We start from the raw sequence: 14285 nt of genomic DNA on the forward strand, positions 1-14285 counted from the left end.
CTAGCATGACTTGGACATACCACAGGCACTTTCCATTGTAAAAAGAACACAAACTTTTTATTGCTCCCCAAAATAAGAGTTGGGGGGAAAAATACACTGAAAATCTTATGTTTATAGATCAGTTCAGTAATGAAACAATCTATTACTAGGAAAGCATAAGATAACAACTGCCTGTGTAATGGTTAATTTTATCTGTCAGCTTGGCTAGGCTATGTTTTGGGGTCAAACTCCAATTTAGATGAAGACATTTTTTTTAATGTGAATAACGTTTAAATCCATAGACTTAGTACAGCAGATTATCTTCTATAACATGGGTGGGCCTTATTCAATCAGTTAAAGACCTTAAGAGAAAATACAGTCCCCCAAGGAAGAAGGAATTCTGCCTTCAGACTCAAGCTGCAACATCAGCACTTCCCTGAATCCCAACCTGCTGGCCTGCTCTACACATTTCAGATTTGCCAGCTCCCATAATCATGTGAGCCAATTCCTTAAAATACAGTCATACCGTGGAGGCCACGGGGGCATACGCGACCAAGGAGACAGAACTGAACCTCACATCACCCTGCTTGGCCCTGGAAGATGGCTAGTTAGCCAGAGACGGGTAAGATTCCTCAGGGAAGGAACAACCTAAGACAGGCACAGTCGCAAAGGGGCCATCAGGAGAGAACTTGGGGGTCAACAGAGGTGGGGCACAGACCTTCACGCCCCCCCCCCCAAGTTTGCAGGGGCCTGAACCCTCACCCCTGCTGAGAGAGGTCTCCTGCCCCCATGGCTGCTTAGCTTCCCATGCCCAGCTCAAATCGGGACCCAGGTAACAGACAGAGACTTGGCCGACAGCAGCTGCCCTCTCACTGCAACAAGACTTGTTTGAGTTGTCTTGTACCCATGGTGTGGGGAAGTGGGGTTTTTACATCTAAATCCAGCCTAGCACCAGGAATGCTCAGGGCCTACTCAAGAAGGCAAATAATCCTTTCCACTAATATATACAGGGTAAAATAAGATGGTTGTTAGAGTATTAAATTTGACAGTAAAATAGTAGTCAAGTTTTCAGACTAATTTAAATTGGCTAATTGAAATAAGTGAATATTCTAGAAAAATCAATGGTACTGGACAAAAAAATCTGTTCCTAAAGTGTTAACTAAAATTTTTATTGGTAGTTCATCTCATGGTAAAATTGCATAACATGTAATGAACCTAAAGCAGTCACATTTTAGTGCAAAAATTAAAATTTAAAAGCTATCAAGATTTCAGCATAAAATTTCCAAAAGCCTCCTAATATTTAAACCAAAAAAGGGGGGATAGTAGAAGAATATCATGTAAGGAAAAATATCCTGTAAGTAAATTACATCTAGAAAATTTTTACTTTAGAAAATTAACTTTCATTTGTAATGTTAACAGCAAGACACGCATGTAAAACATACATGGTGTCAAAACAAGCCAAAGGAAAATCGTTTGGGCAAAAAATGAAAAAGGATCGCAAGTCAAATTTATAGAAAAGATTCCTTTATTAACTTTTGGTGGAGAATATGTTTGTATATTTTCAGAAAACAACTCCGAGACATGTGGATTCCTGCAACAGAGAGGAAGTGACAGGAGTGCTCCAGCCATGAAGACAGAAGAGAAACAGTCCAGAGATGAAAGACGCTGACAATGCCTTGCCACACTAGCAGTCAGCAGCTGTGCGTCACTGCAGGTTGCCCAGGACCAAACCAGAGAGGGTCGGACCTGCATTACCACTATTTGTCCACCATCCAGAACTGAAATATCATTGCTGTTATGTACACATAAGGAACTGTTGGACATATAAATTGGGACTCAAAAGAACTGTTGGTCCAGAAAGAAACTCACTACAGACTGATTCATTTGCCTGTCAGCATAACCATTATTGCTAGTCTCATTTTCGGTTCTTACAAGTGTATTTCTAGTATCACATGAGCTTACTCATCTAGGGGAAATGATGAACAACATAGACTGATGAACAAGAACAACATCTATCAGACTGTCAGACCTCAGAGGGAAGGTAGGGGAGGGTGGGGATAAGGGAGATAGATCAACCAAAAGGACTTGTGTGCTTGCATATGAGCCTAACCAGTGATCATGGACAACAGGGGGGTGGGGCATGCGTGGGGAGGGGTTTGGTATGGGAATGGGGGGGATGAGGACAAATATGTGATACCTTAATCAATAAAGTAATTAAAAAAGAAAAAAGAAAAAAGAAATAAAATACAGCCATACACCACTTAACAAGTAGGGTACATTCTGAGAAATGCATCAATAGGCAATTTTGTCGTGTGAACATCAGAGTGCTCTACACAAACCTAGATGGTCTAACTTACTACACACCTAGGCTGTAAGCCTGTACAGTGTATTTTACCACACAAAACAACATGAGATTAAATTGAGCACATGAGAAAATGATGCAATCAAACATGGTAAACACAAGGTGTATGAGGCTGGCTGCTGCTGGCTTAATACGGCATACTGTTTTAAACCAATCTTTTTTGTTTATAAGTAGAAAGAGTACACTCTAAAATGACAATAAAAAGTACAGCAAATACACAAACCAGTAACACAGTCATTTTATTATCATTATCAAGTATTATGTTCTATACTTTTGTGCAATACTTTTATATGACAGGTAGCACAGTAGGTCTGTTTATACCAGCATCACCACAAACACATGAGCAACACACTGTACTACAACATTATAATGGCTATAGCATCAGTAGGCGATAAGAATTTTTCAGCTCCATTATAATCTTACTAGGGGCCTAGTGCACAAAATTCGTGCACTGAGTGGGTAGGTCCCTCAGCCCAGCCTGCCCCCTCTCACAGACTGGGAGCCCTCAGGGGATGTCCTACTGATGGCCTCCGGGGATGTACTTCTCTGCGGGAGGTGACCGGGCTGATCAGGGGGAGGAGCCAGCCGCATCACCCCACTGCTGCACCCACTGCCAGCCACCATAGCCACCAAGGTGTTTTCATCAACACGGACTCCAGTCCCTTCACCATGAAAAAATGACAACTTTCTTTAGGCATCTTCAAGATGTGTCTTTCATAGGATATGACATTCTTTTCTTTCTTTCTTTTTTATCCTAACCTGAGGATATGTTTCCATTGATTTTTAGAGAGTATAGAAGAGAGAGGGAGAGACAGAGAGAAACATCAATGTGAGAGGGACACTTTGATTGGCTCCAGGGAGGAGCCTATAACCTAGGTACATGCCCTTGATCAGAATCGAACCCAGACCTTGCGGTCGGCAGGCCAAGGCTCTATCCACTGAGCCAAACCGGCTAGGGCAGGATATGACATTTCTTAGCCCTCCAGCAGTGGACCTTCGTTTTTTTCATCCAGGAGTGTGGTGGAAAAACCCTAGATCACCTTCTTGGATTCTTATTACCCAAGTTACTAAGAACACTGCAAGTGGCGGTGTACATGAGCTTAGCCAATGAGCAGTCAGAAAAGGTGTTTACGCTCAAACTGGTTTGGCTTAGTGGATAGAGCGTCGGCCTGCAGACTGAAGGGTCCCAGGTTTGATTCCTGTTAAGGGCATGTACCTTGGCTGGGTGCACATCCCCAGTGGGAAGTGTGCAAGAGGCAGCTGAATCAATGTTTCTCTCTCATCGATGTTTCCAACTGTCTATCCCTTTCCCCTCTTCTCTGTAAAAAAAAATCAATAAAATATATTTTTTTTAAAAGAAAAGGTGTTTCCTCTGCAGTTCATGCAAATGGGACGCCCTGCTTTGTGTCCACTGGGCTAGGGCATGTCCCTGCGGCCCAGGGGGGGCGCGGGGCGAGGAGGGGGAGGCATGCCCCCAAGGCCAGCAGCCAGCCCCACATTGTGGGCACCAGGCTGGGAACATCCTCCCCCAGCTGCTTGGCGCCTGCGCTCATAGGCCCGGGGGCGTTGTGGGACCCCGGCCACTCAGGGCCTACACATGGGCCTACAGGCTAGGAGTGGCCTGGGTCCCGAGAATGTTCCCGGGACCTAGGCTGCTCGGTGCCTGTGTATGCAAATTAACCTGCCATCTTTGTCAGGTTAATTTGCACGCTTACTCCTGGTTGGCTGGTGGGTGTCGCGGAGGTACGGTCAATTTGCATCTTTCTCTTTTATTAGTGAGACTAGAGGCCCAATGCACAAAAAATTCGTGCAAGAGTAGGCCTTCCTTCCCCCGGCTGCCGACACCAGCTTCCCTCCTCCGGCTGCCGGCAGGCACCCGGGACCCAGGCTGCTTCCCTCCTCTGGCCATCCACAGGCATCGGGGACCCAGGCTGGCTTCCCTCCAGCCCTGGCTTTGTCAGGAAGGATGTCCAGAATGACGTCCAGAAGACGTCTGGTCTAATTAGCATATTACCCTCTTATTATTATAGATAGATGGGACCATCATCATATATGCAATCTGTCATTGACTGAAACATTGTTATGTGGCAAATGATTGTAAATATCCTCTCAACTTTTAATATATAGATAAATATGTCTGTGTGTGTGTGTGTGTGTGTATATATATATATATATATATATATATATATATATTCACATTTTTTCCCCTATTGGTTCTATTTCTCTGGAGAATCCTGTATAATATACTGTCTACAGATTTTTCAAAGATCATAACCACGGGTATTAATCCGCTGCTTTCTGATATGCTAAATCTATTATTTCCACTGGATTAAAGCCAAACCACTGCATAAAATCCAATCACTAGATGAAGGGTATTCTTCTAAAATGAAAATGATGAGAAATGACAATAAAAGGATGAATAAAAAGCTTTCCAACCGATAGACCTACCGTATTTTCCGGCGTATAAGACGACTGGGCGTATACAATTTTCCTGGGTTAAAAAGTCGTCTTATACGCCGGAAAATATGGTAGTCCAATATATCTAACCCAGTATATCTAATCCCATCAATATAGTCCAATATACCGTATTTTTCCGGCATATAAAATTACTTTTTAACCCAGGAAAATCTTATACGCCCAGTTGTCTTATACGCCGGAAAGTACGGTAGGTAGACCAGCCCAATGGACATTTTTATAATGGTGGGACTTTTTAGTCGTACAATAGAATGATTTCAGGGTGAAGACCTCTTCACAGGTATTACACTTTATTGTGAAGGCTTTGGCAAAATTTATAGAATGAAAAAGAAGAAAATATGCTAATAAAATGGGATAAGAAGAAAAAATAACTACCTCTTGGTTATCTTTATTTTGGTGAGCCCAGAAAATCTTATGATAAAGCGTCTCCAATGAATTGCTCGAATCAGTTCGGTCAAAACAGTGTCGATCCAACACTTCCAATGTGTGCAAAACCCGGCTAATGGTCACCCCTAGAAATGGAAATTAAGCAAGCAGTTAAAAAGGCTAAATGATGCCAAACAGCACAGTACAAAACTCATTATTATGGGTGCAAAAGGGATTTTAAGAAATCATTCCCAGCATAGAAGAGTTGCCAACAAAACCAAACCTGGCAAGCTAGATAGCCATGGTCTGAAGGGCATAAACTAAAGAACTTCCTCAGAATTCGCTAGGTGGCTCCGTCAGAGAGCAGAGAGTACCCTTATCCAACATATGGACAGGGTGACGAGAATCAGAAGCATGGCATATAAAGACCCACGTTCAAAAGCACTCCTCCGTTGTGTTCTGTACCTGCTGTTGACTCTTGGCACTTGTCAAAAGACCACCGAACTTCCACTGCACGGCCTCTCTGTTTTATCTGCTGTTCTACCTCATAAATCCTTGCCCGAACCTGAAAAATAAGCATTTCTAATTAACTTGTGCTTGGAGAGCCACAATGGTTGTCTAAATCATGTCAGGATTTTCCACATGAGCAGAGAATCCTATGGTGAACTACAGTCATCACTGCATTGTAGGAAGTTCAGTCTGTTTCACCAAGAGTGCATTTCAAAATTCACAGGTGGTGGTTCTATGACAGTTTTCAATAATAAATGCTTACCAAACATCTTTATAACTGAAAATATATTAGGACATCAATAGAAAGTAAAAGTTCTAAATATCATCTATAAGCCATTCTTTTATGTATGAAAGCAACCAGTCATGTTGATTAACTTAATAAGACTGCTTTGAAAAAACAGAGACCTTTTTCTAAGTATTAGCCACCATTCTTTGGTTCAAGTTTCTTAAGTCTTTGAACCAAATAACCCAGCACTAATAAAAGCATAATAATTACTAAATATCACAGGCCACTACTTTGAGAGTTGTGGAACACCACTATAATTATCGTCGGGGTAGCAGAACTCTCTGCAAGAACTGCCCGGTAAAAGGGTGAGAAGAAAGAGAGCAACATGAACTTCTGTGGTTCAAGAGGCTAAATACAGCCAAAACCGGTTTGGCTCAGTGGATAGAGCGTCGGTCTGCGGACTGAAGGGTCCCAGGTTTGGTTCCGGTCGGGGGCATGTGCATTGGTTGCGGGCACATCCCCAGTGGGGGGTGTGCAGGAGGCAGCTGGTCGATGTTTCTCTCTCATCGATGTTTCTAGCTCTCTGTCCCTCTCCCTTCCTCTCTGTAGAAAATCAATAAAATATATCTAAAAAAAAAAAGAGAGAGAGAGAGAGGCTAAATACATCCCCCAAGGACACCCAGAGAGAGGGGGCGGAGCTGGGAATGGCACCCAAGCATAAGAGATGTTAAAACCCACCTGGCCCTCTCTGCCCTGATGACTCTCAAGAATGAGAACCCCCATCAAATCACTGCAACAGAAAGTCTACCTGCTGATTGAAGGCCGTGTTCCCGCCAGGCATGGGGAGGCTGGAGGGAGCCACCTGCAGCAGATCCAGGGGTGAGCCTGGGTTCGCGCTCTTACTGTCGTTTGTGGAATAATTCCACACTAAGGCACTTGGGCAACAGAGAGTGACAGTCTGGAGAGAAAGTGGGAAAATCCAGATAAGAGAAAGAAAAGGTATAACAACAGCTTCACAGTAAAATTACACCTTATCATGACTATTACAGTTTCTTAACAGTAAGATTAAAATATGAGTATCTTATCCCATTCTCATATTTTCAAGTGATAAGACAAAACTAAGACAGAATTACCACTTTGAAAGGAAGGAAGTATAGTATTAAGAAATTACCTAGTACAGGACACCTAGGAAACATAAAAGTGAAGTAATCATCACTTAAAACAATTTTTCATGGTTAAAAAAATGAGATGGCATTAAATATGTAATTTCTAAGGTTATATAAACTGTAAAAAGGAATTTTTAAAAATATTTCAAGTAATGGTGCAGTAAGTAGCTTCATAAATGCTAGGTAGGCAGTAATCCTGGACTAACGGTTGGCGAATTTTTTTTCTGTAAAAAGCCAGATAGTAAATGTTTTGAGCTTTTTGGGACATCTATAGTTTCTGTCTCATATTCTTCTTTTTTTGTTCTAATAACTCATTGGAAACATGAAACTATTATAGCTCACAGGCTGCACCTGGCCCTCAGTTGTAGCTCGTCCTGGCTGAGCCCCTTACAGACTGTCTTACTCAACACGGTTGCACGAAGTACTTTCTATGACCACCTTGCTTCTACGTCACAGCAACCCCATTTCCCAACTGTATGAAAGAGGAACATGAGACAAAGATTAGTAACAGCCCCAAATTGAGTCCAGCACACGTGACTGGCACTCCTATGTTGATCCTGCTGCCTCTGAAATGCAAATTAAATAGTACAGCTCACATTTAATTGAACACTATCCTGGAAGCTTTCTGTCCTCATAACCTTAACCCCATCTGTATATATAAAAGCCTAAGCCACCACCCCACCCCACCCTGCAGCCAACCGGCCAGTAGCTATGACGTGCACCACAATTATCTCCTACACTAAATTCTAACGTAAGTAACAAGGTCAAAGGACTTACCTGCAGCATACAACTAAGTCCATAAACAAGGGGACCATGCTGTGCACAGGACAGAAAGTCTGAGAAGGCGAGCTGCACGGGGCTCACACCGGGGCCGGGGGGGCCGGGGCTGGGGGCCCGGATGCTCGCATTGTTTGGTCCTATCATCATGTGGGGCGAGTGGGCAGCGAGGAGGCCAGTGCTGTCGCTCAGCAGCAAGGCAAGACGCCGGGCACAAAAGTAGGCAAGACGACGAGACAGGTAGGCCGACTGAACAAACTCATCTGAATACTGAGGAGTACAAGGACACCAGACTTGGTCATGTCGGTGAAATAACTATCGTAATACAGAAAATTTTTTATTTAAAAAGACAACCTTCAAAGGTACTGTATAGACCAGTGCTGTCCAACAGAAACATAACACAAGCCACATATGTAATTTTAAATTTTCTAATAGCCATTGGAAAAACAAAGGTAAAATTAAAGGAATATTTCATTTATCCTCATATAGGCAAGTGTTATCATTTCAACATATAATCAAACCAAGATGTATTGAGACATTACATATACCCTTTTTCTGCATTAAGTCTGAAATCTGATATGTGTACTTTGTACTGAGAACACATATCAATTTGTACTTGTTACAGTTCCAACAGTTAACCTCCACTTCTGGCTGGTGGCTCCTCTCCTGGGCAGCACAGGCCCAGGCACCCCAGAGGGGACACACAGGACCAGCGTGGGGCAGTCTCAGAAAGGGTGCGCTGGGGCCGGAAACAGGTGACTTTTCATTGGATACTCTTCTGTACTGTTTGAATACTCAAGTACATGCATTACCTTTCCAAGGAAATTTTAATTTTTTAAATAAATTTCATCCAGATAACCTAAGTTTCAACAAATTTTAGACCAGACATTACAATAGGAAGTTCCCACCACAGTGGCTCAAAACATGTCAAACGAATATAAAAGATCCTCTGGGTCCTTAAAAAGAGATGACTTGTTTTGTTTTCACAGACTTTTGTTTGAACAAGAGGACAGTATTTAAAGAGCTGTTTGCTTAGCTCAGTGATGGGAGAAATCAATGTAGTGAGATTACTTAAAAAGGACATTACTTACCTATGAAACGCACATTACAAATGACTGCCAGAACTTAAGCCTCGTATCACTTCATGTGTTGTAGCGTCAAGATATTATTTTTCCTTCCATTTCAAAGTGCAATTTTTTCCTCTTCCACCTCTACTTACCTAAGCTTTGCTATCAGATCATTTCCTGCCCATGAAATCAACTGGCCTGTGGTTATAGATACTGTACCTGAAGCATTAATGGTAACAGGAGTTTAAGAAGATCATCATCCATTGGTCTGGTCTTTTCTAAAACATCCAAGATCCATGTCAAATACTCATGTTTTTCCAGCATTCCTTCCTTAAATGAACAAAGAAAAATTATACTAATACCGTTAAAATAAAACTAACTAAAATGCAAAAAGCACTGCTATTCTTACGCTTAAGCATAATTTTACTATTGTTTCTGTTATAGTAAAACTCATTGATCATAGTCTAAATTTCAAACAAAAGGAACTGATATTATGGTTGGTTTGGGGGTTTGTTGTTGTTGTTTGTGATTTTTGATAATCTGCTTAATTGAAAATTTAAAATAAAAAAATTGATTCCTACAAGAAAGAAAACTGAAAAGACTCCCAAAGCATATATCAAGCACGTGGCTAGATTTCGAGATGTATGAACTCATCTTCACAGGAGGAAACCTGGCCAATGGCGATAATCATAAAGAAGCCCCCATCATACCATTATCTTGATGAGAAGTTGACAATCCCACCAGATCCAATGCCCCCTTAATAGTCTCCTCTATCCTAAGATGAAATTCAGATACTATAACCTACCTGTAAAATATACCTTAAAAAATAGAATGGCATAACTAACTATAATATAAAGAAAGAAAATGAATTTATAATAAAATACTGTAATGTATACATATTCCAACATAACTACGGTAAGAAACAATAACACATCTACAAATTTCCAAAATGCCCCACAGGGGTGGTGTAGACCCTCAACGTAAGCATTCTATTGCCTTCACATATACACACATTATTTCATGACAGTCCCTGCACATACATAGTAAATATCATATTACGGTTTTGTGTCATGATTCACATCATGAAAGAAACTTCAAGATAGAAACAAAAAGCTGTGTTTCCTGGGAAAGACATACTTTCATGGTCCTTCCGGTAACAACCTTCCTGAGTAGTTACTATGAACGCCCACTTTGTTCCTAGCAACTTTTCCAGATCTCTGTATACCAGTGGCCCACGGCCATGGCTACCAACAGTCTGTGTGAAGAAACTGTACTGAGAAGTTACAGTATTTATAAGATTACAATGGCACCACACTGACGTGATATCAAGATATTTACTTGTCGCTAATTTCTAACTTTTTAAATATTGAAAGTCAAAAAGTGTCAAAGCGTTATCACAGAAAAACTGCAATTTAAAACTTTAAAACCAGTAAAGTGTATTTTCACTCAATAAAGAAAGAAATAAAATGGAATTTTGCATTAAGGTATAAGAGATGATGAATTCAAGATTTTAAAATTTTAAGAAATCTTAATAAATATGATTGTCAATGATTACATAATAGTGCCTCCTCAATGTGCTTTTGTCTATGTACCCATGCCTTTATTTCTGCATGTGTATATATACTAGGATCAGTTTCACATTTCAGATTGTGACAAATTAAAAATATCATGAACTTTTAAATTGTAGCATTAATGTTACAATTAGATTCCAATCAGTTTACAACCCTAGGAGAAGGGGGGTTGCTGGGGAGGTAGAGGGATTGAGGGAAAAAAAAGTGAGAGAAAACCCATGAATCTGGACAACAGTGTGGTGATTGTGGGAGTTGAGGGAGATGGGTGGAGGTGGAAGAGGACATAGAGGGAATAAATGGTGATGGAAAAAATTAAACTAAATTTTTAAAATAGTAAAATAATAATTTTTTAAAAAGATATACTGATTTCAATGTTCCTAATACATAAAGATAACCTCCCAAAGACAATAAGCTTGTTGACAGACATGTTTTAAAAGATGCAGATTAAATCCTCAGCTCAATAAAAGTAATTGAGCACGCACTGAAGTAATCCTGTAATAAGTGGAGCTATGATTTGTAAAGAGTTGTTTTTATTGACTGCAACAATGCTATTTCTTGAGAGGACCATGCTTTTTCCTACTTTGGAAAAAAAATCACCTGCAAGTTGGAAATTATAATTAAAGTTCTAAAGGGGAAATTAGAAGCCACACATCCTTTCTAATCCCCTTTCTCTTTGATCAAGATAGCAGGTAGTGAAAGTCTATGCCAGCAATACAATTTCAGCTGAATATACACACTTCCTTCTCCTTGCCAGGAGTAAAGAGTGAGGCACATGCAGCCTCTTCTGGTCAATATGATTTACATCAGCTTGTCTGGGTGCCACAGTGCCCTTATAGGCCCCATCAACTGCATTTTGAACTGCAGCTGAGCCAAATTAAGGTGACCTATCTGTGGAATAACAAAACTCTAAAGATCTACTAGGAGACATCAGTACAAAGATTTTTTTGAATGAACACATCCAATTTTTGCAAAATAAAAGGTTTAAAAGAATCATACTTAATAGTGCAATTACATAGCAACAGCACTAACAGAGCTGACATCATTAAAGCTGGAGGTCAGCATATACGAGAAGCAGCTGTCATCTCAGGACCAAGGTGCAACCTTTACTCCAGTTCAACATGAGAAATGTCAGGTGGCTTTCTCTGAATGTACTGTTCCTAGAAAGACTCAATTTAACCCCCAGAAAAGTAAACGATAAGGAACTTGCTCTCTTTTTAAAAGAATGCCGCACAGCCTTGGCTGCCCTGGCAGGTTACCTGGAACATGTGGAACGCCAGCTTCGCGTTGTACTCCCACTGCTTCAGGGTTTGCTCCACACCTGGGGGCACAGGGACAGGGCCATCGCCCATGCTGGAAGCCACGTGGTAGAAGTCGGAAATCTTGGCCAGCTGCTCTCGAAGATACCTGGTAGATATTTGTGTCCACTCTGCATTTTAAGAAATGGTATAAGAAATAACTTTTTCACCCCTTTCTGATCATCTTAAGGATGTACTTATGAAACAAACAACTATGACATAAAAGTGGCTTTGGCACATGCAAGCGCTTCAGGAAGGCACGCCCACCCCAAAGCCTGTAAATAATGCCCATTAGTGCCGTGGCACCCTCCACAGCAGCAGGGATCCGGCCAGCCCTATCCTGTGCCTCTGTGACCCCTTATCCAGGAGAAGACATCTGCACTCAGATTAGATGCATCAGGGGCTCTTCCCCGTTAAACAGCAGTTAGCACAACCAAAACATCAAAGGCACAAACAGGAAACAGAATTTCGGAGGCGAGCCCTTTGAGAAATTTCAAGTCTCCACCAAAAAAATTCAAAATCCCCAAGTGTATGTTTTTCAGGGTCCAAGTCAAGTGTCAAACATGCCTAGCTAAGATCTGCTCTGTTTTTGTCAATCTGTGAGAAGGCAGCATTCCCAGCGGCACTGCCCCGGACCGCCAAAGACACAAGAGCAGTAGCTCAGACAACCGTGTGGACCTGCAATTCCTGCTCTCTCCTCAGAATGCCATCCGCAAGAGTGGTGAGCAACAAAGGTAGGAAACTGCAAAGGAAATAGAAAACGTAGCATAAAAAAATCACTGAAATTAGCCGAAACCAGTTTGGTTCAGTGGAGAGAGCGTCGGCCTATGGACTGAAGGGTCCCAGGTTCGATTCCGGTCAGGGGCATGTATATTGGTTGCGGGCACATCCCCAGTGGGGGGTGTGCAGGAGGCATCTGGCCGATGTTTCTCTCCCATGGATGTTTCTAGCTCTCTATCCCTCTCCCTTCCTCTCTGTGAAAAATCAATAAAATATTTTAAAAAATAAAAAATAAAATAAATAGCCGAAGCCGGTTTGGCTCAGTGGATAGAGGGTCGGCCTGCGGGCTGAAGGGTCCCAGGTTCGATTCCGGTCGGGGGCACATATCTTGGTTGCGGGCACATACCCAGTGGGAGGTGTGCAGGGGGCAGCTGATCGATGTTTTTCTCTCATTGATGTTTCTAGCTCTCTACCCCTCTCCCTACCTCTCTGTAAAAAATCAATAAAATATATTTAAAAAAATAAAATAATAAAATAAATAAATATAATAAAAAATAAATAAAATGGCACCTGGCTCTACTGTGGTGTTTATATTTAAAAAAAAAAAATCACTGAAATTATTCAAAAATGTCTGCCACAGGGGCACAAATTAAAACAGTGTGTTGCCTCTGGCAATCACAGGGGATGAGATGCCAACCTGAGCCCATTCTGTGTGTAAAAATGTAATGATTACATGCTCACAGTCAAATTTCCCCAAGGATTAGCCAAAAAGCATCTCAGAAGAAACCATCCCACTGAAACATTTTCACTCAACGCTGTTTTCCCATTACTTTGGCAATAGGTTCTCCCACCTTCTTTTACAGGAAGCTATTTTGACAAGAGTAGATACTAAACGTCTTGTTAATCATTGAGAGTTTTGTTTTTCCTTTTTGAATACTATTAAACTTACTTGATAATAGTACCCATAGATAACTACAATTAACTTGTGGTCTAAGCCACTTATTCTAATTGTGTCTAATTTAAAATTGAAATTCAAATGCAGGTGCTAACCTCCAATAATAAGCCAACACAAAAGGATGAAGAGATACTAGGTCAACACTTGCCACGGATAATAGATACCATCATTAAAATGAATCCACTGGAGCCCTAGCTGGTTTGGCTCAGTAGATAGAGCATCAGCCTGCGGACTGAAGGGTCCCAGGTTCGATTCCAATCAAGAGCACATGCCGGGTTGCAGGCTCAATCCCCAGTGGGGGCATGCAGGAGGCAGCCAATCAATGATTCTCTCTCATCATTGATGTTTCTCTCTCTCTCCTCTCTTCCTTCCTCTCTGAAATCAATAAAAATATATATTTTTTAAAAATGGAATTAAAAACAAAGACTGAATTACCAATGTTGTCATCCTCTAGTGCCCCTGATACGGACTAACAGTCTCATGCCACTCGTTCAACAAAGTAAAATGCCAACCATCCAATGGATGGGTGGAGCTTAGCTACAATAAACAAAAACAAAAACTACAAGGACCCAAATCCCAGCTTTTGTGTGCCATGACTTACTATTAGCGCATTCTCAGTATGTATTATTCTCAATCTCGATACAGAATATTTAAGCCTCAAGAGCTAAAAATAACACACACATTCACACACCCCAACTTTAAAAAGTTGGTTTTTTTTAATATAGAAGAAATACATGGTCGCTACAGAAAAAATGTATGAAAACAAAAAAAGATCTGTAATCCCACTGAAACCAAAATGTGGGGTTTTAGTCCAAG

The 14285-nt window shown here is 41.2% G+C and overlaps 1 protein-coding gene across 7 annotated transcripts in view; it reads right to left on the reverse strand.

Annotated features, from left to right (window-relative positions):
- MED12L (mediator complex subunit 12L) overlaps positions 1 to 14285 on the reverse strand; it is a 420881-nt gene that overhangs the window by 279386 nt on the left and 127210 nt on the right. For all 7 annotated transcript variants that reach the window (XM_079766910.1, XM_079766915.1, XM_079766912.1 and 4 more), the window contains exons 6-11: positions 11756 to 11925; positions 9148 to 9258; positions 7862 to 8131; positions 6727 to 6876; positions 5648 to 5747; positions 5192 to 5328 (exon numbers count right to left, since the gene is read on the reverse strand). In XM_079766910.1, the coding sequence (XP_079623036.1) occupies positions 5192 to 5328; positions 5648 to 5747; positions 6727 to 6876; positions 7862 to 8131; positions 9148 to 9258; positions 11756 to 11925 (938 nt within the window). The remainder of the gene's footprint in view (positions 1 to 5191; positions 5329 to 5647; positions 5748 to 6726; positions 6877 to 7861; positions 8132 to 9147; positions 9259 to 11755; positions 11926 to 14285) is intronic.

The sequence above is a fragment of the Cnephaeus nilssonii genome, assembly GCF_951640355.1.
Source record: "Cnephaeus nilssonii genome assembly, chromosome: 3".
Taxonomy (NCBI): Eukaryota; Metazoa; Chordata; class Mammalia; order Chiroptera; family Vespertilionidae; genus Cnephaeus; species Cnephaeus nilssonii.